This window comes from Dama dama, chromosome 29, assembly GCF_033118175.1.
Source record: "Dama dama isolate Ldn47 chromosome 29, ASM3311817v1, whole genome shotgun sequence".
Classification (NCBI taxonomy): Eukaryota; Metazoa; Chordata; class Mammalia; order Artiodactyla; family Cervidae; genus Dama; species Dama dama.
In genome coordinates this window covers 31,292,674-31,320,296 of record NC_083709.1, presented here as the reverse complement: position 1 = coordinate 31,320,296, position 27,623 = coordinate 31,292,674, and the positions used below count along the sequence as shown (strand labels likewise).

At 41.5% G+C, this 27,623-nt stretch overlaps 2 protein-coding genes across 2 annotated transcripts; both read left to right on the top strand.

Moving 5' to 3' along the window:
• The first annotated feature begins 2,723 nt into the window (after nt 1–2,723).
• Nucleotides 2,724–3,293, top strand: LOC133048520 (interferon alpha-1-like). The gene has a single exon (XM_061132218.1). It carries the CDS (start codon nt 2,724–2,726, stop codon nt 3,291–3,293), a length of 570 nt encoding a protein of 189 aa, XP_060988201.1.
• Nucleotides 3,294–15,163: 11,870 nt separating this feature from the next.
• Nucleotides 15,164–15,751, top strand: LOC133048518 (interferon omega-1). The gene has a single exon (XM_061132216.1). The coding sequence runs from the start codon at nt 15,164–15,166 to the stop codon at nt 15,749–15,751; it is 588 nt and encodes a 195-aa protein (XP_060988199.1).
• Nucleotides 15,752–27,623: the final 11,872 nt, after the last annotated feature.

Below are 27,623 nucleotides of genomic sequence, written 5' to 3'. Positions count from 1 at the left end.
AAGGGATAATGGGAAAATATACCTACAATAATTTTTATTTTAACATATTTTGAAAAACGATTGGATATTTTTAAAATCATGTAACAGTTTAGCCAATTGTTCCCTATCCATGGCTTGATCCAAATATTTGCATCAACCATTCCTTTAATCAGTAACCAGTCAGAGAGGGGGCAGTGAAATTAACCAACTTGCTTAACTTCATGTTTTGGTGAAAGTCAGTAAATTTCAGTATCTTGAGAATTAAAATATTTCCCCTTAATTCCTGAGTTTTCCTGCCAACTTGTTCAAGAAGAAATCTGTTGGTTCCATGTTCTAAATTATTTTTATTTTATTTCCTTATTATCTATGAATAGGCCAGGAAACTTTTTTTTTAATTTAATCTGCACAGGGATAAATATTCTTAAGGCAGGAAATCACAGCTCCCCGGTCCTTGGCCCTGGTGGTGGCCGTGCTCTGACTCACCCCAGGACATCCTGGGCACCTTCCAGAGGTCCCATCACCACCACCAGGCTCCCTGTCTCTGAACTGTTGCTGGATGGTGCCAGAAGGGCCCCGAATCTGTAAAATCGACCCCAACTCGCTGACTCCCCATCTGAAGCCCCTCAGTAAATGGAATCCTGCCTGGAAAATAAAGCACAAAACTCTAGGGAAGGCTCAGAAAATGCAAGGTTCTGAGCTCCCAACCAGAGAATACTGTCGCTGGTAGGACTACAAGGCTCCCTCTTCAGCACTCAGCACTGTGAAAACAAAAAGGTTTTCCCCCCAATAGTAAATCAGTATCAAAAGACTCACTGAGGTTGCTGTTCCCTGACAGTCTGCAGAGCCCAGAACTGCAAACTCTCCAAAGTGGGCATCCCAAAGGAACCCGAGAAAAAGAGTTCTTTGGTCCTCCTACAGCTGCCTAGAGAAGTGCACTTTCCAGGGATCAAGGGAAGAATATTTTATTGCTGTTTTTGAGTTGCTAAATCCTGTGCTCAATCCTGTCTGACTCTTCACGACCCCATGGACAGCAGCACGCCAGGATTCCCTGTCCTTCACTATCTCCTGGAGTTTGCTCAAATTCATATCCACTGAGTTGGTAATGCCATCCAACCATTTCCTCTGTCGCCCCCTTCTCCTCCTGCCCTTAATCTTCCCCAGCATCAGGATCTCTTCCAGTGAGTTGGCTCTGTACATCAGATAGTCAAAGTGCAGGGCTTCCCTGGTAGCTCAGATGATAAAGAATGTACGTGCAAGTGCGGGAGACTTGGGTTTGATCCCTGGGTTAGGAAGATCGCTGGAAAAGGGAATGGCAACCTACTCCAGTGTTCTTGCCTAGAGAATTCCATGGACAGAAGAGCAACTGGCTGGCTACAGTCCATGGGGTCACAAAGATCAGACACTACTGAGCAACTAACGTTTACTTACTTATTGGAGCTTCAGCTTCATTATCAATCCTTCCAATGATATTCAGGGTTGATTTCTTGACTGGTTTGATCTTCTTAATGTCCAAGGGACTCTCATGAGTCTTCTCCAGCACCATAATTCGAAAGCATTGATTCTACTGCACTCAGCCTTCTTTATGGCCCAACTCTCACATCCATATAAGATTACTGGAAATACCATAGCTTTGACTATACAGACGTTTGTTGTCAAAGTGATGTTTATGCTTTTTAACATGCTATCTAGTTCTGTCATAGCTTTTCTTCCAAGGAGCAAGTGTCTTTTAATTTTGTAGCTGCAGTCAACGTCCACAGTGATTTTGGAGACCAAGAAAAGAAAATCTGTCACTGTTTCCTCTCTTTCTCCCATCTATTTGCCATAGATGTCATAAGCTTAGGTTTTTAAATGTTGAGTGTTATGCCAGCTTTTTCAGTCTCCTCTTTCACCCTCATCAAGAGACTCTTTAGTTCCTCTTTGCTTTCCTCCATTGGATTGGTATCATGGCATTTTATTATTTATTCCTATCAAAGTTGTTAAGAACATCCATAAGTATGTGAAGAGCTAAACAGAAAGAAATGTTGATAAAATTGAGATGAATATTCAGCAGACAGGGAATTAAAAATTGGTTTCTGATATGAAACAAAGTTAAAAGTGCTTCAAAATAAATATGAGGAAAATAATCTAAGATTTTCGATGATTTTGAGTTTTGAAAGATTTTTAAGTCTATCTATACTGAGGTATTATTATATATTTTTATATGAATTTCATATGAATATGTAATTTGGTACATTACTATTTATATAAGTAAATATCCTCCATTAAAAGTCATTCTTCAAACTCATTCATAAAGTAAACAAAATTCAACAACTTTTACATTTAATGTACACCTTTCATTTTATGGCATTGTTAACCCCAGGGTGAATACAACAAGTAAGCTTTGAACTTTCTTTTTCTATGTATAAAGATATGCAAGTAGTACAAAGATGGATCCACAGCATAATTGTGTTGTCAAAATTTCATGGTGTGGGTAATTAGGAAAAAAAAATCTCAGAAGACTCTGTCAATAGGGGAAGAGAGGGCAATAATGAAAACAACGTTTGTGAAACGCTGTCCTAACCCATTTGAAGAGTGCAAATTGAAAAGCAAAAATAAAAGTAGAAAGCAAGAGGGAACTCTCAGAAAATGGAAACCATGGGCTCCTATTTAAGACACAGGCCTGAAGGAAGGTCTTCAGAGAACCTAGAGAGCAGGTTCACAGAGTCACCCACCTCCCCAGGCCAGCAGCATCTGCAAGGTCCCTGATGGCCCCAGCCTGGTCCTTACTCCTGGCCCTGCTGCTGCTCAGCTGCAACGCCATCTGCTCTCTGGGCTGCCACCTGCCTCACACCCACAGCCTGGCCAACAGGAGGGTCCTGACGCTCCTGCGACAACTGAGGAGGGTCTCCCCTTCCTCCTGCCTGCAGGACAGGAATGACTTCGCATTCCCCCAGGAGGCGCTGGGTGGCAGCCAGTTGCAGAGGGCTCAAGCCATCTCTGTGCTCCACGAGGTGACCCAGCACACCTTCCAGCTCTTCAGCACTCAGGGCTCGGCCGCTGCGTGGGACCAGAGCCTCCTGGACAAGCTCCGCACTGCACTGGATCAGCAGCTCACTGACCTGCAAGCCTGTCTGAGGCAGGAGCAGGGGCTGCAAGGGGCTCCCCTGCTCAAGGGGGACTCCAGCCTGGCTCTGAGGAAATACTTCCACAGAGTCACTCTCTATCTGCAAGAGAAGGGACACAGCCCTTGTGCCTGGGAGGTTGTCAGAGCAGAAGTCATGAGAGCCTTCTCTTCCTCAACAAACTTGCAGGAGAGATTCCGGAGGAAGGACTGACACACACCTGGTTCAACACAGAAATGATCCTCACAGACCAACAAGACCACATGCCTCCTGCGCGGCCACGTCAAGGGCTCACATTTCCGCTGTCATCCTGCCCTGAATTGATTCAATTTGTCAAATGATTTCAGGTATATTAAGCGACATCATGTTCTACTCTACAGGCACTAATCCATTGCAGATACTCAAGCTGATCCATCTACTTATTTATCTACTTGGACACTTATTTATCTAATTTAATATTTATCTATATATAAAGAATTAATTTATTTTGTTCATATAATTATGTATGTATACTTAAGGGAAAAATATATTTTGTATTTAGTCAATTTATGAGTTTTCTTCATTCATTAAACCTTACTATAAAAAACTTCCTTTGTTTTTCTTTAAAAAAGAAACATCAAGACTGAATACACAACTTGATTAAAGAATGCAGTTTACAATTCCTTCACCCATCTTTATGATTTGCCCATTACAAGTAAAAATATACTTTCTGTAGTCAGGTGGTGTGATGCTCTCAGGACCTAGACGTGAAATTAATTAATCCAATCATTTTTGTAACTTTGATTATTTTAATGGAAAGTAACCTAAAAACAATAACGAGTTACTTTATAATAAAATGTTAACTATTTTTAAAATAGTATAATTAGTAGTAGAAATGACTATCAATTAGCTTGACTGATACAATGAAAGGGAGAAAAATGGAATTCCCCCAGTAGAAGGTGGATGAAGCTTTGGGAGCATGTGAAAATAAAAGTCAACTACTTATAGTAGACATTTCAGTGCAAATGTTCAATGGATATTGGCGATGGCAATTTACAAGCAATTCCATAAAGTGTAAGGCGTAACAGAAGAACTGATCAAATAGGACGAGATAGAGAATGAGAAAAGCACTGAAAATTGAGTCCCATGACCTCAGTCTTAAAAGGGAGGGAATGCCACAAGGGAAGCAGAGATGGAATGGCCATATGTTAACAGCACAAGAGAGAATGGTGAGAAGACAGCGATGCAAAGGCTGCAACCACTTAAGACTCAATGCATTCATGAACCTGTAGATGGAAAGTGCTTCTTACTTGGGAAAAGAGATGGCATGGGCCACCTTAATGAGAGCTTGCTTGGTAGATTTAATCAACAGACACCATAGTGGACAAGGTGGAAGGATGGAGAAGAGAAGGTAATAATGATATGTATAGAAAATGGTTTTGAGATATTTGCTGTCTCATTGAGGAGAGGATAGGGTGGGACTTAGAATGGAAGTGTTCGTTTTTTTCCCCTGCTCTGCAGTGTTTCATACTTTGCTTATGAAGAGTTTCGTGGATTTGATGCATTAACAACTCATCACTGTTTAAGATCTGATTTACTTTAAATCATGAGATTTAGTAACACACAGTGATGAAGTATCATTCTCTTGATTGTGTTACAGAGTGTTGAATGTCAGGAAGCTGCTCTGTGGTTGAAAGCATTCACTGCACAGGAAGCAGATGGAACTGACCTTAGTGAGAGCTGATGAGGTGGAATTAACCACCAGGAATGATACTGGATTGGGTGGCAATTTAATAAGAAACAAAGTCCCAATGTCACCTGTTTCCTCTGGGGATTCTCTTTAGTTCTTTTACTCTCACCATAGTTAGAATAGCATTTGTTTTCCTTTTACCTCAGTGCTTCCAACACAGTGACAGCTTTCCAAGAAAGCTGAATGGAGAAGAAAATCAATGATGTATTGAACATGGAAAATCATGGCACAGGCCCTTTATGTTTCCATTTTTACTTTCTTATTAAGCTACAACCTCAAAATGATACAGAAAGTAACTCAGAAGTAGCAAGACAAGCCCTTCCCAGAAAAATACTAAATGAAAAAGAATGTATAAAATTAAAAAGACTGTGAAATCAGGAAAGCATGAGGGCTGATTACCTAGCATCACAGACCCTACAGCTCCACTGTGAGATGAAAATGAAGATTCAAGAGGCTCAGTAGAAATGTCAGCTAAAGATGCTTATTAACTACTTCTCTTAAGAAGGTCAATAAGTGAAGTCAACAGAAGATTCTGGTGGGATGTCTGATGGAAACTCTAAGAATATTCTTTGTGAATTCGGTGCAATTATTATGAACTCTGTGCTCATGACAGAATGGTGAACAAGACATACACTTTTCTTCTATGGTGGTTACTTGTCAAACACGTCTAATAAATCTGTTTTCAAGAAGACCAATCCAGAACCATAAGCCAGTGTAGTTGACATGCAAAATCAAGAGGGCAGAAACAAAGGTAGAACTACAAGTAAACACAGCCAAACTCCTCCCAAAATGAATGCTAATGATCACTGTCAAGGCCAGTTTACCTCGGTCCCTTTTATCCAGTCCATCAACATCAACTTTTAACAGATATTTACTGTACTAAAAGCTGAAGAATGCAGTTGGAGGACACACAGCAAGTATCACAGCTAGTCTCAGATACAGTAGAGATTTAGAAATGATCAGATCAGGAGTCAATATAACAGTGATTAAAGTGCAAAGGGCTCTAACGTATTCACCTACTTATCCCTGTACTTTACCTCAGTCATACTATGTATGGTATTTAGAATAGTTTTGTTCATATAATATCATGTTCAAATTTATAATGTATTCAAATGTAAGAAAAGATACTTACCTTTATCGTTTTTCAAATTATTTTCTCCTTTAATTTATGAAACTCTTCCCCAGAAGACAGCTTGGAATTGTTACTCTTATAAAAAGAAATAGCTTAAATTCACAATGCATACTGAAACCTGAATGAAGAATTCTACTCATCATTCACTTCTTTCAGCAGGTTATAACTTAAAACTACATATTTCTATATCAGATATATGATTTGAAATTGTTTATTTCTATATCAGATATATTTTCAGTTCTGAAAACACACAGGTGGAAAAACCAAGTGCGAAACCTCTACTTTTGGAGGGTTTAGTTTGGAAGAGAAAGGTATAAAAGCAGTAATCATGCTTAATTATTTAAGTTTCCTGTTACAATGAGAGCTAGACAAAAGGGGATTCTCCCACCAGGATCTGGTTGAGGCCTCTCAAGAAGGGGATAAAGACGATTAGTCTATAAAGTGCCCAAGAAATACCTAAAAACAGGTTTACCATTTCCCATTGGTAGAAGCTTATGTGGATGTTGTGCTTTAGGATTAGAGTGTAGAATGAGAAGATGACCTAAAGTTCATGAGGACCTTCCACTCTGAAGGTTGAGAAAGTAAAGAAGAGTCTGCAAAGGGCCCAGAGGTGGAGCATGCAGTGCACTTGGGAGCCAACCGGGAGAACCGATCTTCCCAAAGCACCAGAGAAGAAAACAAAGGGTTGAGACTCACACGGGCTGAAAGTTAAAAAATGATTTCTATGTGATCTGAGATCCTGCATCGAGTCTAGACTCTGTCAGGGTCATCACAGGAAACCACTGAACTTCCCTGAACCTCAGTCTCCTCAAATATAAAGTAAGTGAAAATGTTCCTAGTGTTTGGAGAGTCAGACAAAACAGAACATTAAAGAGCACGTAGCCAAGTATCATACACTGAGTGAGGGCTAAACAGGTAGTGCATATTTTCTTTTCTTTCATATAAATCTAAATGGGAATAATGAATTCTCCTACCCTCCCTCTTTCACTGACTGCAAAACAATAACAACCTAAATAAAAGTATTGGGGGAAAGTGTTTCATCAATTGTATGTAATTATATACATGATAAAATAATAATATACACGTGTGTGAAAACAAAGTAATAAAGCATGCTACATGTATAACATACCATATACCCATCTGCTGATTCTGATACATGGCACCATTCTGCTTCATCTCTGCTCCCCTGGGTCTCATTCTTACACTCAACTATCACAATCATTCACTCCTCCCAGTGTAGAAATCCCCAGCATGCTCTCCTCATTCACTCTGCATGAAGGTGTCCTCTCCATTCAGACAGCTGTGTCCTTCTCCATTTAGCTTTCTGGTTGTCAATTTACCCGTAAGACGGCAAAGCCACCAACCGAAAAGCAGGACCTGAGTTAATGTTCTAGGTCTGTCAGACACTCTCCTATGATTTTACCCACTCTGCCTGAAAAGCACTGCAGGTCCAGACTGTCCAGCCTCCCAAAGAAACACAGCAAATAGAGGGAAATGCACCACAGTGAACAATGGTGGAGACTCCAGGGGCTCCTCTGAGCGTCTACCTGGGCTCTTCCACATGCTGATTACACTAGGAGGAGCTCACCTGGTTCAAGAATCTCACTTGCTCAAAAAGCCCAAAGGGCAGGAAACATGGAGCTGAAAGTCAGCAGCAGCTTGAGAACTTGGAAGGAGAACACAGACATTTAAAGTGTTTGTGGAGCAGTGGCAGGTCCTCAGGATATGGAACAACACAGATGGGCTGCACTGAGGCAAGTGCTTCTCCACAACATTCCTTTTCAGAGACTGAGAAGACCGAAGTGGATGTTGAAAGTACAGAGACAGAGCACGAATGACTGGCCACTAGCTGTGTCCCCAGCACGGGTGACGTTCACACCACAGCAGCCTGCAGAGTCCTGGAAGGGGCGAGGGTCACTCCCGTCACAGCTGCAGACTTGTTTCTTCCTTAGGACCCAGCAAGTTATCACAGAGCAGGGCAGGATGTGCCTGGGGACAGTGCAATCCAAGGAAGTTCTTAAATTCCATCATGGTGTCTTTGCCTTTTTGAGAGACAAACAAGATCAAACAAGCTTGCGTAGAAGGGACGCAGGCAGGGCTTTAATACTTTACCAACAGTGGGACAGAGCTTTCCCTGCAGGACATATGACAGTAACGTGCACACTGGAAGATCACGCTTTCTAAAAGTAACAATGATTTTTGTGGAAATTCATGTATTTAATGTGGGCAATTGGTAAAGAGGACATTGATGGATTGAGCTTCTCTCTTCTTTCCAGTTGGTACATATAGCACTGAGTAGATACTTTTAAAGATGGAGGACATTTAAAGTACATTTTAGGTTTGGAACCCTTCCAGAGGATTAGGGCCCTAATACAAGCAAAAACCATTCCTATATTACTGCTAAAAATATCATTTTATTAACAAATGATTTCTTAAGTATTATTTTTATTTCAATCCTACAGTATTATTTTTGATTTTCAAAAGATTGAGGCTAGAAATTTAAATAAACACAACCATGTAAGATCATAAGGCTGACTCTGGAGTTCATTTCAGACCCTCCTTGCTAAGGAGCCCATCAAAACCGGTGCTGCTGCGCTCACTTCGGCTGCACATACACTAAACCTGTGCTACTACTGTCCAGGAAGCATGTACGCTCTTCCATCTCGGTCACACGTAAGGCCTCTTCAGTGCCCACATCATCACTAGTAGCTGGAAAAATAAAGAGCAGAGGGCCTTCACTGGACTCAGTGGACAACAGGATGAGCCGTCTGGACTGGAGGTGGGAAATGAAAGAGAATGTGAGTGAGAGTAACAGGCTGACCTGAGGAGGTCTCCTGGAAGAGGTTCTTGTCAACTGAAAAATATCCAACAGGGTGAGAGCCAGGGGTTCAGTTTTGGGGGAAGACTTACTGAGGACTGCAGGCTGGAAGACAGCCTCTCCTCAGCTCTGAGGAACTGCTCAAGGACTTAGCAGGAGGTCAGTGTATATGTGTTTGTGGTAAAGGGGTTATATGGCATCGAGCTCACATCTTGGTAGAACGTGGCTGAGAGTCAGGAGGAACAGATGTCTCTATAAGTGATTTCCAAGCTTTTCTAAGTATGAGAAGTTGCAAAAATTGGGTTCAAAAATTTTCTCTGGGAATTATCTAACTCTCTGCTGGCCTGTTGTGTCAATTTTCCCAGCCTCGTTCCTAATCTCCCCCCTGAACACCTATCAGGGTATGTTGGAGGTCAGGGACTGCAGTGGGTATAGCGATTTCATTCATGTAGAACAAGATGGAAAATGACATTTTAGTTGTCATCCTGAAGGAGAAACATCAGAGCTAAAATGGGTAGAAATTAAACTCACTGGAAAAGTCAAGAGTTAAAACTACAAAGATTTCAGGAGTCAGCTCCTGTAGGTTTAATAACATTATTTTACTAAATTTCATTGATGAAATAACTCATACAATCTTAAGAGTTCTTGCTGTGTGGCTTGTGAGATCTCAGTTCCCCAATCAGGGATTGAACCTGGCCTGCAGCAGTGAAAATATAGGATCCTGATGACTAGACCTCTAGGAAACTCTAGGAAATGCTTTCTTTTTCTGCTTCATTTGGCGGACATATCTATTCTGTTCTAACTGCACAATAGTGATATTGTGTTTTTGATTAGAAGTTAGTTCTGTTCACTCAGACCACACCCGAATCACCCCACAAAGCCATAGACAGTACTCTTTGGCATTTGTAGTGGATTAGGGTCCTCTGTCATCTCACTCTCCTGGATCTACTTATTTCGTTCATTCCTAAATATCATCTTCAATTGAACTCTTGACTTTTTTAATGGGTTCTTTAAGAAAAATCATTGTAGAGCCACTAAGGTGTTCCCTTGTATCTTTGGTACATTAGGAATAGTTCAGTTGTCAAGATTTATGTTGCTCTCTAGTTGCATAACTGACTATAACCTAATAGTGTTAATGAGAGGACTGAGTTAAAATTTGAAAGAACTTAGAAAAGTGGCTAGTCCATTAGTAGCAAGCAATAAAATTCAGTTATTATTTTTTAATATCATAATCACTATTATTTAGAATAAGATCAGAATCTTTTAAATCATCTAATTCCTTTCCTTTTAATTCTAGCTTTCCCATACACCTTCTCAGTGCCCAGGTGTATTTACCACCTACACAAATGCTCAGCAAACCTAGATTCCACGATCTTGCCAGAGAGGGTTATTGTTCTAACAACTGGGTTCTGCTTGTTAGTCTCTTGTGAGCTGGTGGGTGTGTCTTATTCCTTCTTTCCTTATTACTGATCACATGTGGATTATATGAAAGAAACATCAAATGACTATTATACAAAGCTGAAAGCAGTCAATAGAGTCAGGGCTTGGCTTTGATTGAACTTCTGTCAGAAGCAGCTGTGTCCCAGCTTTTCTTTCTTTTTTTTTAAATTAATTAATTTATTTTACTTTACAATATTGTATTGGTTTTGCCGTACATTGACTTGAATCCTCCATGGGTGTACATGTGTTCTCCATCCTGAACCCCCCTCCCACCTCCCTTCCCATCCCATCCCTCTGGGTCATCCCCATGCACCAGCCCTGAGCACCCTGTCTCATGCATTGAACCTGGACTGGCGATTCCTCTCACATATGATAATTTACATGTTTCAATGCCATTCTCCCATATCATCCCGCCCTTGCCCTCTCCCACGGAGTACAAAAGACTGTCCAATACATCTGTGTCTCTTTTGCTGTCTTGCATACAGGGTTATCATTACCATCTTTCTAAATTCCATATATATGTGTTAGTATACTGTATTGGTGTTTTTCTTTCTGGCTTACTTCACTCTGTAAAATAGGCTCCAGTTTCAACCACCTCATTAGAACTGATTCAAATGTATTCTTTTTAATGGCTGAGTAATATTCCACTGTGTATACGTACCACAGCTTTCTTATCCATTCATCTGCTGATGGACATCTAGGTTGCTTCCATGTCCTGCCTATTATAAACAGTGCTGCGATGAACATTGGGGTACACGTGTCTCTTCCAATTCTGGTTTCCTCAGTGTGCATGGCCAGCAGTGGGATTGCTGGGTCATATAGCAGTTCTATTTTGAGTTTTTTAAGGAATCTCCACACTGTTCTCCATAGCGGCTGTACTAGCTTGCATTCCCACCAACAGTGAAAGAGAGTTCCCTTTTCTCCACACCCTCTCCAGCATTCATTGCTTATAGACTTTTGGATAGCAGCCATTCTGACTGGCGTGAAGTGGTACCTCACTGTGGTTTTGATTTGCATTTCTCTGATCCTTGTTCACACTGGCCTCACCCTTCCCCCCTGCCACAGCCCCGTCCCCGGCTGTGCTGCACTGAAGTTTGCTAACTCAGGATACGTCACTGTGTCAAGGGAAAACCACTTCCCTTCTTCCACATTCATTACGTTGAAGACTTACATTTGCTTTCTTTTTGTCCACAAAACACATCTCCAATTGTACTTTCTAGGAAACTTGCAAAGAGAAACAAAATCTAAAGTTCTGAAAGTGATAGAGATGCAGCCCCTATGGCTTTCTTTACTTTTCTTTATCTCATCATGAATTAGAACTAAATCAGGAGCACTGAGACAAGTCTTGTCCAGTCAGCCACTAAGTGAATATAGAGTATTAAAAACTGAATGAAATATTACACTCAAGTAAAGGAAAAAAGGGTATTTTTCCTGACCTACTAGGCTGGTCCTCACTGCCCTGAATTCTCAGAGGAATAGAGATGCCCATGGAATTCAGCTGGCTTAAGCAACAGTTAGAACTGGACATGGAACAACTGACTGGTTCCAAATCGGGAAAGCAGTACGTCAAAGCTGTATATTGTCACTCTGCTTATTTAACTTATATATAGAGTACATCATGAGAAATGCTGGGTTGGATGAAGCATAAGCTGGAATCAAGATTGCCAGGAGAAATGTCAATAACCTCAGACATACAAGTGACACCACCCTTATGGCAGAAAGTGAAGAAGAACTAAAGAGCCTCTTGATGAAAGTGAAAGAGGAGAGTGAAAAAGTTGGCTCAAAGCTCAACATTCAGAAAACTAAGATCATGGCATCCAGTCCCACCACTTCATGGCAATAGATGGGGAAACAATGGAAACAGAGGCAGACTTTATTCTGGGGCTCCAAAATCACTGCAGATGGTGAGTGCAGCCATGAAATTAAAAGACACTTGCTCCTTGAAAGAAAAGTTATGACCAACCTAGATAGCATATTAAAAAGCAGAGACAAAAAAAAAAGCAGAGACATTACTTTACCAACAAAGATCCATCTAGTCAAACAAAGCTATGGTTTTTCCAGTAGTCATGTATGGATGTGAGAGTTGGACTATAAAGAAAGTTGAGTGCTGGGAGCCATTACGGGAGATCCCGCCCATGACGAGGTCATGAAGAAAATCCCGGACAGGCAAGGCCATCCAGGACCCCATTCATGACGAGGTCATGAGGAAAAAACCTGACAGGCAAGGCCGTCTAGGATAAGGGACCCTCCAGGTTGGCCTCGGCCTCTACCCCACCCTGTATCCTCCCTCCTTTTCTGCTGTTGTCCTTGTTTGCCCTGCTGCGGATTCTTGTGTTGCCTGCCGAGAGCTCTCCTGCTCCTCTTTCATTGAATAAAGACCAACTTAAAACCCTAATTAATAAATCTCCTAGACGCTGGTACCCTATGAAGGGGCTAGGGATGAAAGAAATGCTTCAGTTTAAACTCTTTTGCTGGCATTCTGGCTTGTTTGATAAATGTGTGCTCTCATTGCAAAAAATGCTCATGATTGTTCTAAATATCCTAAGCACAGTACGCTAACAAAAGAAACTATTAAGCATAGGCCCCTTCTCAGGGTGAGAAAAGCTCCACAAATATAATAGCCACAAATGTGCCTCATAGAAAATACTTTAGATAGAGATTAGAGTTAACTTTTAGACTAAGAGCCTGTTTTGTGCTATATCTGCTGTTTTTGCAGTCCTTCGCATTTCTGTTCTGTAAAAATGTAATCCTATCTAGTTCCCATAGAGATGATGCCTATTAGAAAGAAAATAGATTAATTATGAGAAAAACAGGGTCGGCTACTGAAGTTGCTTAAGTCACACCAGGTGCAAGCCATAAAATGTTAGCAGGCCTGAGGCCAAATGATAAGAAAGACTCTTGTGAACGAAAAGCATGTGGGTGACATCCTGTTTCTGTTGAAGGTCAAGTTGCTGTTTTAAGATGACCTGTGTGTAAGCAATATGCACTTCCCCCAAAAAGATGTTGTTAAGGGTATAAAGGGGCCATGCAAAAGTAAACTTCAGACTTAGCCCCCAAGCTTTGTCTCACTGTCTTTCTCTCATTCACCAGCGCCGTTCATCCTGAGGGTTCCCCTGGATCCTGCTGGGGCTGGACTCTGGCAGTTGAGCACCAAAAAATTGATGCTCTTGAACTGTGGTGCTGGAGAAGACTCTTGAGAGTCCCTTGGGTTGCAAGGAGATCCAGCCAGTCCATCCTAAAGGAAATCAGTCCTGAATATTCATTGGAAGGACTGATGCTGAAGCTGAAACTCCAATGCTTTGGCCACCTGATGTGAAGAACTGATTCGTTGGAAGAGACCCTGATGCTGGGAAAGATTGAAGGCAGGGGGAGAGGGGGATGACAGAGGATGAGATGGTTGGATGGCATCACCAACTCAATGGACATGAGTTTGAGTAAGTTCTGGGAGTTGGTGATGGGCAGGGAACCCTGGCATGCTGCAGTCCATGGGGTTGCAAAGAGTCAGACACAACTGAGCAACTGAACTGAACTGAATGACCAAATGAAGCTCAACCCTTGGTTCTGTGAAATAGCTTCTAAACAGAAACAACATCATCATTAAATCTCCCACCTCAAGCTCAGAAAATTTCAGTAAAACAAGTGCTCAATAGTAAAAGGGTTGAATAATTAAATCTATACTTGGTCAAATAAAAATTATTTTTCTACTAAGGCTAGGGCTTGCCTGGTAGCTCAGATGGTCAAGACTTGTTCTCTGATGCAGGACACCCGGCTTCAATACCTGGGTCCTTTTAATTTTTATTAAGGTTAAGGGAGTGCCGTTGGATTAATTCCTCCACTTACTTGCACAAATACACATTTGCTCTTAGTGTCTGAGGGCTGCTGACACTATGGACACCTGAGGACATGGATCAGGAGAAGAGGAAGTCACCACAGAGTAACAGGGTCCTTCACACAAACACCTCAGGGGACAGGGAAGGAGTTCTGGAAGATAAAGTTTTTTCCCAACAAGTAAACAGGCCTTCCATAGAAAGGAGATTTTCAAGTCCTCAGGATTCTGAGGATTGACCCTGCTCTCAGGGAGGGTATCCAGCAGGTTTGGAAGTGGACCCTGTCATTCTAGAGGACAGGGTGAGGCTACACATCATCTCTCCCTTATGAGGTGCTGCTGGGAAAATACAATTGTCCTGCATTTAGAGTCTCCTCACCCATGTTCCCAGAGAAGAATCAGGATTCTGGTGGAATTATTGGCTCAGTCTGTGGACGACAACAGGTCTCCAGTAAGAAAACGGCGGAAAGAAACGGTGATGTCTGTAACAGTCCTGACCTCATGGTCCCCTGAAGCACAACCACAGGGACCTGAAGGAAATTGTTCTAGAAGGAACAGAAACATGGAAGAAGAGCTTGGACTTGTAATAATCAGCCTCTTCTGTAAATCAAACGCTGAAGAACACCCATCATTTGTTTTAAAGAGCTTAATTGCCAGAATGATCTGGTAAATTCCTAATAAATACAGAAAGCATAGAGCTGAGAGAGACTGGATTCCCATGTAAAGTAAGAGGGGAAAATGGAGCCTAAGATGAGGGCTACTGATGTGTTCCTGGACAAGAGGAGAGCAACATTTATGCATGAGAGACGGGAAGAAATAATGTGTGTAATTACAAAAGTACATCACTCCTGACTTAAGACAAAGACCTTACTCATTTATTGATAAATATCGATTTGGCTGGGAACATTTGAAGTTATTGGGAAATAGATAAAATTAATAGTTTAGATTGTTTTCTTTGATCATATTGTGAATACATACATGAAAATCAAAAAAGGGAAGTAAAAGTGTATAGAAACAATTAGAAAATGAAAACTACCGTGTTCCCTATTTAATGGCCTTGCTTAGAAAGCATGGCATCAGAGAACCTACCTCAAGGTTCCACCATCTCAGCCAGGCCAGCAGCAGCCTCATCTTCCCCATGGCCTTCGTGCTCTCTCTACTGATGGCCCTGGTGCTGGTCAGCTACGGCCCTGGAGGATCCCTGGGCTGTGACCTGTCTCAGAACCACGTGCTGGTTGGCAGGAAGAACCTCAGGCTCCTGGGCCAAATGAGGAGACTCTCCCCTCGCTTCTGTCTGCAGGACAGAATGGACTTTGCTTTCCCCCAGGAGATGGTGGAGGGTGGCCAGCTGCAGGAGGCCCAGGCCATCTCTGTGCTCCACGAGATGCTCCAGCAGAGCTTCAACCTCTTCCACACAGAGCGCTCCTCTGCTGCCTGGGACACCACCCTCCTGGAGCAGCTCCGCACGGGACTCCATCAGCAGCTGGACAACCTGGATGCCTGCCTGGGGCAGGTGACGGGAGAGGAAGACTCTGCCCTGGGAAGGATGGGCCCCACACTGGCCGTGAAGAGGTACTTCCAGGGCATCCATGTCTACCTGCAAGAGAAGGGATACAGCGACTGTGCCTGGGAAATCGTCAGACTGGAAATCATGAGATCCTTCTCTTCATCAACCAGCTTGCAAGAAAGGTTAAGAATGATGGATGGAGACCTGATCTCACCTTGACAGGACTCTCACTGACTAAGATGCCACATCACCCTTGTACAGTTACCTGTGGTCATTTCAGAAGACTCTGATTTCTGTTTCAGCCACAAAATTTATTGGATTAGTTCAACCAATACATTGTCAGTAGTAAGAAGATAGTAGATAGAAATTATTCAGCTGCAGGGGTATCAGTCCATTAGCGATAACTGCCTCGGTGTTATTTATTTATTTATTATTTATTTAATGTTTTATCTCATATTTATATTTTCATATAAAAGATGCATATGTTTGCATTGTATTAAAATTTAGAAAATATATTCTATTTCATTAATATTGTAATTTGTTTTATTTATTCAATACTTATCAAGGTAAACTTCCTGAGGTTTTTTTTTTTTTTTGAACACCTAAATGCTTATTTTGTCTATATATACCTATGGCAAAATAGTATTTGTTCATTTTATAGTGTGGAACAGTTCTATCACTTTCTAGCAAATGTCTGTCAAAAGATGGAATTCTGGGAATTTTCTATGGGTGCAGTTGTTAGGACTCTGAGTTTTCCCTCTAGGGAGCTTTGGTTGGGGAACTAAGATCCTATCAGCTGTCGAGGGTGCTAAAAAGAAAAAAGATATAAAGGAGATTTTGAAATTCTAGAAAATGGTTAGTTTTGATGCCATAGGCATAACTATTGTATACCTACTCATTAAAGAATGGTTGATATACATATCTGAGGGAAGCAGTCCCCTCCTGCAGGAAAGCTGAGGACATGCGGTGTTGATGGCCGCTCCTGACTCCTATTACTCTGTCTCCCACCTTCTCCTCAGCCCTGCCTCCTCAGGACTGAGCAGTTCACCCCCTCACACAGCGCCTTCACTGCCTCCATCTCAGGAGCTCCGTTCTGTGCTGATTTCTTCTAACTGCACGGTGTAGTCAGAGTGGAAGCCACAGGAAGAGAGCCCAAGTCTAAGGAGAGTTCTAGAAATTTCAAAACCTCTGAATCCCAGATCTGCTAATTACCAGCAGTGTGACCCTGAAAAATATCATTATAGATCAGTGATAACGCTATAGATAACACTGTAGATCAGTTTCTTCATCTTTAATATGGGGACAATAAGAGTAGTTTCACAAAATTACTGTTTGGATTCAATGAGTGCATATCACACAAGAGGCATCAAGTGCTCCTGGCAGATATCATCAGGACTGTGAGAATCACAGACTGCCTGCCCTCAGGGAGGAGACAGGAGAGCTGGCCTGAGACAGTGACTGGAAGGTGACACTGGAAAGGAGCTAGGCCCCTGGCAAAGGTATTTTCTTTTCACCTTGGTGCTAGTTCCAAAGTGCTTTCAGTGTGAGAACTTTCCTTTGCTGTATGCTGAAGAGCATTCCAATTTCTGGGTTTCATACTTCTAAAAGCATTCCTATGAGTTCCTAAGAAACTCTTTGAGAAAGAAGGATTAGTAGAAAATGCTTTGATCTAATACAAACACAAATAATAGGGAAAGAACAGAGATCTCATATCAGTGCAAATAATCAAACACATGCAGAGGCAGGAAGCAAAAAGCAGGCGCTGTGAAGTGCATGGTTCTGCCCTCCAGTTCTGGGCTGTCCCGGGTTGGATCCTAGTTCTCTTTTCCATAAAGTCCCTTGTCCATACTTGCTGGTAATGTCACCTCCTGGAGCCTCTGTATTGCTACTGTAAGACCAAAACCCAACAGAGTTCAGAAGCCAATTTTTGCCCTTCTTATACTAAAAAAGTAGGAACCATTATTAATGAATGAAGTGTTTGCTTTTCTGCAACCTCTAAGGGGACTCACGTCAAGGGGCAGCTTCCAGGATTGCTGCTGCTAGTGCCCCGTCCCCAAGGCAAGCCACTGCTGACCCATACCTCCACAGGAGACTCCAACTTTAGCAGGGAGATCTGGTTCTGTCTCCTGTGGGGTCACTGCTCCTATCCCCTGGGTCATGGTGCATGCAAGATTTTGTTTGTCTCCTTTGAGTACGGAGTCTTTTTTCCCCCACAGTCCTGTGGAAGTAAAGTCAGATTCCCTGGGGATTTCCAGTCTCCTTGCCAGATCTGCAGGCTGGGAAGCTTGACAACAGTGGGAGAACTCTTTTGGTAGTATTGTTTTCCAGTTTGTTGGTTTCCCACCTGGCGGGTATGGGATTTATTTTGTATTTGAGCGCCTCCAACCATCTTGTTTAAAAGAGAACTTTGGACGTGGGGAATCATTTTTGGGTGGGCTCCAGAGTCCTCCTGTGGATGGTTTTCAATAGCTAGTTGTGATTTTGGTGTTCTCACAGGAGGAGATGAGTGCATGTCCTTCTACTCTGCCATCTTAAACCAGAAGCTAAGCCAAAACTTTGATATTTGATCATTTGAAATATGTTGAAGCATCTCATGCACACCCACCATGTCTTTAATTCAGCACCATAGACCTAAGAGATTTGAACAGGGGGTTAATTACTGGAAACAGGTATGTTGTCTGTCTTCAAATAGTATGATTTTCTAAGAAAGATGTTAAAAATCAATATGTCAACGTGTTGCACAGAAAATATCATTACTGAGGCATATCGAAGTTCCTGTAGTAACAAGCCAGAGTTCATTTATAAAAATTGATCAAAAAAGATCCCATCAGTTTATACATTTCATTCACCATATTTCAATGTTTATTATTTTAAGAATTTCTCATAGTCTGTACTTTTCAAGATCAAGGTCTTTCTTTTTAGCTTTAAACATCCTTTCCCCACACACATCCTCCATCAGGACCTTCTAGCTGAGAGTCCCTTAAATGGGGAGGAACTGACTCCCCAGAGCTGGAGCAAGTCTCCATTTCTTATTCCCACCCAGCATCCTGCACAATGGTAGGATACTGCTGGTCCTCGGGGTTGTCAATAAAAGTGTAAATGTAATAATGATACTAATAATTATGATGATAAGTTTAAAATAGTTTTACCAGTTAAACTGTTTGAAAATGACAATCTTGCTGTTTTTTTGTCTTTTGTGGGTTACTCCTGTCTTCTCAGTATATTTATTTGAGCATCTCTTTATTCTTCCTTCAGCTTCCTGCATCATTCAGTCCAGTTGGTTTTCCTGTCCTATACTACAGTTTCTCAGCTTTCAAACAGGGATATGGGAGTGGGCAGATGTGCAGTTAGAGCTGGTTTACGCTGTTGTAGAGCAGAAACCAGGACAACAGTGTAAAGCAATTTTTCTCCAATTAAAACTGAATGGGGGTAATGGGGATACTGTGCTCCACTCACCATACCATCTCATGTGATGTCCTCTATATGATGTTAATTTAACAACTTACAAAATTATCATAAATTAGTAGATTATACATAGCATCAGGGACACATTAAACAGCTGTGAGAGTGCTTACTGTTCCAGATGTATACAAAGCTTTTGCCATCATTTCATGCCTGCTCTAAAGATGATTATGCCACATCTGTGTCTTGTTCAACTCGAATTTTTAATGCAAAAATTCTACCTCTGCAAATTTGAATAGGTTAATCTTTTCTAGTATTGTACAAAGCCTATCTACAAATTTTTAAATTTTACTAGCAAATGAAATGATGTCATAGCACACTGAGCTATTTAGTGGGCATGACATCAACATGCCATCAGTGCACTTGGCATATAAGATACTTACCAAGTAGCAAATGGTACAGTAAGTGTAAACCTATATTATGTTCCAATCAAAAACATCTTGATTATTAATTTTAAAGCAACTTATCTAAATGAAATGACATTTTAGAAATACTACTAAAATTTTCCAATGAAAAACTATGTGTAAATTTGAAAGCTTAACATAAGGCCCTTGGTTAAAAGAAATGAGAAGATAAAAAGATTTTGAAAATTGAGATTCATTATCTAAGGCAGTTACTGGGTCATCAGTTTGTCAAATATGGCTTTCACTAAATTGAACTGAGATGAACAAAGAAGTAATTTTGAAAACATTACAGATGATTTTGATTTCACTGAAGCCAGGAACTTAAACTCTTGTTTTGGCATAAGGAAACTATTTAAACTTGGTGTGAGTTTAAGACTTACTCATACATTTTAAAATATTTTTCAACTATTTGAATACTGCAGGAGAAATTAACCATTTCTATTAAATGAAACCATTTCCCTTTACCCTGGGGCTCCTGTAAGTCTCAGTCTTTCCTTCAAGCCCTCCCACTGGAGGGTCCCAATATCTAGCAGATACCTGTCCAGATTGTAGATGCTTTCCCCCTTTCCCCAGAATTTGACTTTCCCCCCAGAAACAGTCCTGAATCTGAAAACACACCACAACATGTTCTGATTTCCAGCCATCAACGATAGCATAAACGGCACCAGTATAAACCGCTCTGCCTAAAATCTCCTCCCAGGAAGCGGAGGGTGGATACAAGGGCAGGTGCAGAAATCAAACGCTCTGAGCGAAGCGGCAGAAAAGCTCCCCTGGGCAGTCGGCCAGAAAAGGAAGTTTTCTCTCTGCTCCAGAGGCCCCACAAGTTCCCTGGGCCCTGGCGGCACCTCACCTGGCCCGGCCTGGGGCTCCTGCCTACGGGGACTCCTGGGTTCTCCCCGGTTGACCGGGTGCCTGAGTTCGAGGCACTGGAACGGGAGTCGGTTCCCGCTGGGCGGCAGGGCCAGTGGCTCTGTCACAGGGGGTTCTGCGGTGCCCTCCCGGCAGCTGGGGTGCAGGGAAGGCAACTGTGAGCACCTTGTTGAGCTGTAGCCCTGGGACTCAGTTTCACAGAAGTGCTGAATTTGGGGGATTCCTGGTCTCTCAGAGGATGGCAATGGTGATGATCACCATTCTCCAGGGCTGGAGAACATCATTCTCCTTGTCAGCAGGGAAGGGGTTGGAATCTGGTGAGCTTGGTGATGCTGCAGACGTCGGGCTGTGTCAGCCTTTATCCAGCTGTTCCCAGCACCTTCCCGCAAATAAGATCTTTAAATAGGTCAGTATTGTCACTTTCTGCACTTTTCTCAATTTTGTCTCCACTGAAAAACTTCCCTTCTATTCTCGGCATCAGAGAATGTCACAGCTTTGATGCTTCTTTTGTGTTATTACATCGGAAATGAAATATACTCATGGAAAAGTCTCAGTTCAAATGGAGATATTCATCTATATGAGTCAACTCAGCTTGAAAAAAACCCGAAGTTCAGTCTAACTCTCTTCTTTAGTCTAAAAGAGAACTTAGAGGTGTGACTCCATAGTCTTGACAGTTTTTAAATTGAACCAAGATAAATCTAGCCACAACTCTCTGCATTTTCTTTTTAAGGTCTAATACATAAGGTTTTAATTCTTCCACAATTATTTACAGGAACATAGGTCTCATTTTCTGATGGTCTACAGATAATAGTGGCATAATACTGAACATGGGTTAATTCATACAGTTCTTTTCATTCTGAACCAAAGTGTGCTGACCGCACAGACATGTGACAATGTGCTTGGTGATGTGGATTCCAGGAGAGTCATGTGGGGATGGTGTCTGCCCTCCTGGGAGCAGGGGAGAGGACACTGGAGGGAGGATGAGGAGGAAGGAGGCAGCAGGAGCTCAGAGCAGCTGAGGGCCGGTTCTCAGAGCTGATGAAGAGGAAGGACTGGGAGCAGCAGGAAGGTCTACTCTCACACAATCTGGGGCTCCTGAGTGTAGCCACACCAGACTTTCACTTCCTCTTCTAAAAGATGAAGACAACTTTAGTACCATCACAAAGGACATCGTATAGTTCAAATAACATAAAGTTTGCAAATTACCGGCTGAGCATGTGGAACTGAGTGAATGATAGCAGTCTTTCATACCAATAGAACCAAGAGTCACCTGTTTCCTCCACCCTCAGTCCAACCAAGAGAAGCTCTGCCTGCAAGCCCCTTAACTCTGTCAAAGGTCTGCATATTGCGGCCCCAAGAGTTCATTCTAGGAGAGGGACTGCCTGCAGGACTCGGAAGGAGCCCAGGAGCCCAAGTTTCCTCCCTTTTGATCAGTGCCTGGTACATTATGGAGAGAAATCCCACAGCACTTGAAGTTCTTTGCAGACAAACAGATTCTAGGAAAGTTGTCTAATGAAACACAACAGCTCTGTTAATACAGAGAAGGCGATGGCACCTCAATCCAGTTCTCTTGCCTGGAAAATCCCATGGATGGAGGAGCCTGGTGGGCTGCCATCTATGGGGTCGCACAGAGTCGGACACGGCTGAAGCGACTTAGCAGCAGCAACAGCTCTGTTAATAAATGAGATAAGCAGTCCCTTTCCTCAACCTCAATTAGTTTCAGTTAGACCACCTCTGATGCTACTTTTTAAGACACAGATTATGTTATACTTCAAAATCACACTGAGAGAAAAAGAAACAAGATTTGTAGTTACCAAAAGCTAAGGGGTGGCTGAAGAGGACATCAGATGAAGGCAGTCTAAAGGTAATCTTTTTTCTAAATAGAAAAAAATGACATATTTTTTAAAAAAAGATGTGGAGAGAAGGAAAAATGGCTAAAATGCTGTGTTTTGAGGCCCCACAAAAGCAAAGTCTAGGATAGGGGGCTGCCCAAAATTCTCTGAAGGAGTAGATCCCAAGATCCCAGGCTTAGAGCAGTCCTAGAACATTATGGAAAGAAATCTTACAGCACTTGAATCCTTTTGCAGAGAACCAGCATCTTGAAAAATTGTCTGACAAAATAATGGCTGCTCTGTGAAGAGTATAAATGAGGTAAACAGTCCCTCACATCATGCTCAGTTAGTCTCAGACCACCTTTGGTGATATTATTTTAAGACAAAGATTTTTTTTAATGGTTAAAGAGACCAGGAAATCTGTTATACAATGAGATGGGAGAGAATGACAAGAAATGGGACATACCTATACTTTCATCCAGGGAAGATGGCAACAGTACTTCTAAAGCTATTTCTTGGGTTAGTATTGGGATAAAGTAAGAAAGGACTTCTCTTAAATGTGATATGTAAAAAGGCACCAAGTGTAAGACATCAAGATAAATAATATTGTAACTCAATATTAAAAAACAAAAGTGCTAAAATATACATGTTGAACAAAACATCAAAATTTTCAAGAAAGACAAGAAATGCCCTTTCATTTGCACGACCATGTGTGTCTCAGAAAGAAAGGCTTCACATTGCCAATGAAATCTGGGCAATTTTCATTTCACTTACAAAATTCTTCCCAAAGAAAATGAAAAGATCAGACCCAGTAAATGACCTCAACGCTTTGTACAGGACACTGCCTCTTCTTCCTTTGGTTCCTCTCTCCCTCTCTCTTCCATCCTTCTTTCCTTTCTTTTTACTGCACCGCACTGCATGTGGGATCTTAGTTCCCAGACCAGACATCACATTCGCAACTCTTGCCTTGAAAGCTCAGTCTTACTCATTCAACCAGGTACATCTGCACTAATTCTTTTTTCTACACTACACTCAAGGTGGGGTGCTGGCAGTGGTGTTTCAGAAACTCTGGTTAAATAAAAATTATTTAAGACTGTCACAGAGTGACAAGAATTGTCAAACAAATATAGAAGTGATCTTGAATATATTGAGTTTGCTTCCATTAAAGCCAGGAAAGTAAAATCATGTTAAATTCTTGTTTCAGTATAAATAAACCATAGCTTAAATAGAATAAAATACTAATAAATATTAATACATATTTTAATATGCATACCTTAATATCATATATCTACTATTTAAAATATTTTCATAAATATGAATGGTTTAATACTCATACATTTTAACATCATATATCTAATATTTAAGATGTTTTCATTAAAATATTGCAAAAATAAAAGTTTTAAAATATTTAATGAGACAAATATAATTAAATATAAGTTTAAAGGCATACATTCCTGTTACTTTTTGAATATTCCTCCTTTTCAGTTGTTCAATACTTACTCCCCCACTTCAAGGCCAATTCCTTGAACGACACCCTGAAAGTCCCAGAGCATCTCCAGGGGCGCACAGCTCCCCCGTCCTCGGGTGGGGACCGCGCTCCGACTCACCCCCATGGCGTCCCCAACGCCGTCCCGTCGTCCCGTCGCCGCCGCCAAGTTCCCCATTCCCTGAGCTGTCCCTTCATCGCGCCAGAAAGGAGCCCGAATCTGTAAAATCGGCCCCAACTCGCTCTAATTCTCTGCTTCAAACGCCTCCGTACACGCATTTTCTTTGTAAAAATGGCTTCGCTCAAGTTTCTGTGCGAAAAGAAAGCACAACATTCATTGGACGCCCAGAAATGCAACGTCCCGGGCTTGCCTTCACACAAAATGTCTCTGGCGGGGGCTCAGATTGAAGATTTCTTAGTGCACTATCAAAGCACACCAACTTGGTCTCTGTGCAGCGACGCCTTTTCTCTCTGGCCAAACCCGCTGAAACGGTCTCAGAACTGGCAATCTCGCCAATAAAACTGATTAAGGAGACATCCTCCGCCCTCTTGCGGCCTCCGAGAGAGGCGCTCTCCCAGGACCGGGCGAAGAAACCTTTCTCCATTGATTAGTGGTGTCCGCGCGCCCCCTGTTGGCCTTCCAGTGAATCACGGAAACTTTTCAGTTAAGTTCAGCTCAGTTCAGTTCAGTCTTGTTCAACTCTTTGCGACCCCATGAACTGCAGCACGCCAGGCCTCCCTGTCCATCACCAACTCCTGGAGCCTACACAAACTCATGTTCATTGAGTCGGTGATGGCATCCAACCATCTCATCCTCTGTTGTCCCCTTCTCTTGCCCTCAATCATTCCCAGCACCAGGGTCTTTTTAGATGAGTCAGCTTTTCACATCAGGTGGCCAAAGTATTGGAGTTTCAGCTTCAACATCAGTCCTTCCAAATGAACACCCAGGACCGATCTCCTTTAGGATGAACTGGTTGGATCTTCTTGCAGTCCAAGGGATTCTCAAGAGTCTTCTCCAACACCACAGTTCTCTGCACTCAATCAGACTGTTGTTTGCTTAAGCCTCCAAAGGATCATCTGTTTGCTTACAAGCTAAAAAATGTCTGAAATGAAAATCACAATTTTACAAAAATATTTAGACAGAATAACACAATCTCTTTTATTTAATAAACAATTTTATAACATAATGGAAAAGATTTTTTTATGAGTTTGAAGGTATTTGCTATTTTCAACATATGAAATTTATTTTTGTATGGAAAAGTTTTTAAGACAGTATGCTGTTAAAGGTATTTGTCAGTTAACCTAATGCTTAGCCTCTGTAACAGGTAAAAGCAAAGTGTCAGGAATATGATTCTAATGGACACTTTTCTTTCCTTTTTGAGGAGCACAATGCAGGCCTTCTTGATCAGGTGAATCTTCTAGCTTGCTCTCGTCCAAACAGTGAATTGAGGACATGGGTCCCCTTCTTTTGCATTTTTTCTGTCATCAACATGTGACTCTGAATTTCTCTGTAGCACTTGAGTCTATTCTCCTTGAAGGTAAAGAGAAAAGTCTGGTGGATCACACGGAATGCTTCCAAGGACCAGGACTAGATAGGGTAATAGCACTTCTCACATTCCACGGCCTGGACTTATCCTCATGGGAATCTTGTTGCAGGAAAGTTGGGAAATAATTGGATGATTAAGAGAGGAGACGACAAATTCAGTGCACAAGATCATTTTTTCATTTTTGCATTGTTTGTCCTAATGGAGCTCTGGGTGGGTGTGCAAGGGGAAATACAGTGTTCTTGCTTGCACACATGCTGACTTAAACTCTTATTCCACAGTTTCAGCTTGGGGAAGATGACAGAGATGTCACTTAGAGTTCACAGCATCATAGATTATTTGAAAGAAGCATTCAGGTTGACTCCCAAAGGCATAGGCTAATGAGGAAAACATTTACACATGTAGACAAAGTGTTTCCTTATTACCTGAGGGAGACAAGGAAAGAATGATCAGGCAGCTCCTTGCAAGTACTTGAGAATCACTGAACTAAAAATTAACAGTGGGTCTTCAACTCACCATACCTTCCGAATATTGAAAACACAAACTTGAATAAAATATTCCTATAAATGATCTTTAGAAAAATGCCTCTCACAATATCCCACTATAACTTCCCTTGTAGAACTGTGAAGAATCTTAAAGTATTTTTAGATTTTTGTCTTCTCACATCCTATCTATCTAATAGATGTTGGTGTTACCCTTTCTCCCATCATTGCCATCATTGTGAATTAATGTTGCATAAATATGGATTAAGCTCAAGCAATGATAGGGCTCAGACTAGATGTCTAGGAAATGGGGTTGATTTGGATGTGCCTCTCCCTCTAGCTATTTTACAGACTCCTGAGAGGTATTCTGAGGATACAATAGATCAGGCCAGGTCTCACTATTCGGGCTTCTTCGACAAAATAGCATAGACTGGGTAGTTTGTAAAGAGTAGAAATGTATTGTTCACAGTTCTAGAGTCTGGAATTCTAAGATCTGGGTGTCAGCTTGGCTCAATTCTGCTGAGAGCCTGCTTCAGGTCTCACACTGTAGAGTTCTTTCTTGTATAATCACAGGACTGGAGAGGGAGGGTTTTATATCCACATCTTTTATAAGGGCAGTAATTCCGTTTGTGAGGCTTCCATACTCATGCCCTAATCACATCCCTAAGGGTTCATCACCTGATACCATCACTCTGGGGATTAGGGCTTCAAGATAAGAATTTTGTGGGGACTGAAACTTTGAGACCAGAAAGGTCACTGACGGCTACATACTCGACATCTGGAAGAGAGGACAGTCATGCTGAGTAAATAAAGGAGAACGAGCAGTTTCTCATTTCTCAGTTTCTGCCAAAGGAGCAGGCAAAGGACTCAGAATACAAACTCTGCTTTTGAACCTGAAGTAAGAGTTTAATTCTCATATGCCAAATTTTGGAAACCAGACTGGGATGGAGCCCACCATCCCATGGAGGGGAATGAAGATACAGGATGAAAATGGCCATTCCTCATTCTTTGTGAGGAATCTCCAAAGACTATCAGGATACAAGTAGTAATTGCCATATCAGTAAAGATACACCAAACAGTAACGTGGTAAATTGTCTGGTTGCTGTTCACTGTGAATCACGGAGAGCTTGAGTTCAGATACATGGCTCTGTAGATGACACCAGGCTGTTCTTTTGCTTGATTACTGGGACTGGTGCCAAAGAGACCACAGACAATAAGACGGAGTCAAAGATGGTCACAACCTATTGCCTGAAGTTTGGAACATAGACACTGAGGCAACAGAAAATTCACTGTGAAAAAAAAAAAAATTCAGAAGCAGAACCGAAAGCTAGTTCTTCCCATAAACAAAATCAATATTTATCCAGTTCTGGATAAATCACAAACATGGTTTCCTTTTGTTTGAAAAGAACAGACTTGAATTGGAACCTTGAATGTCCCCTGGGAAATCTGAAATTTAATGCAACAATACAGAGAAAGATTCAAATGGATCATGATTCCTAAATCATGCTTTCTCACTGGGGATGATATGCTTCCACGTTTGCAGACATTTACTTTTTGAAATATGAACAAATCCTGTCATTACAATGATTTGTGGTACTTCAAATCTCAACTAGATATAACAACATTTTACTCCTTAGTATTTATTTCTGTATTTGGGCTTTCTTATATATTATGCACAAGGGAAGCATTGAGATTGAGTTCAAGGAAGAAAAACAAATGATTTACACAAACAGTGCTACAACCTAAGGTGAATTGATGGTTCACTGGAGAACCTTCTCTCCATCAGTTGCATGATCTCAAAGTCATATTGTGAGAGGTGGCCCTCCCATACTTATGAGCAACCATTGGCTGTCTTGTGGATGTTGCTTGTGTTTGAGTTTCAGTGTGATTTGGACTCTGGAAACTAAATACAAATAGAAATTTTTATTTGTAAATAAAATAAAAAATTACATTTTATTATGTAATTCTACTAGAGTTGTTCAACATAGCCATAATTGTGGTGAGTGGTAAA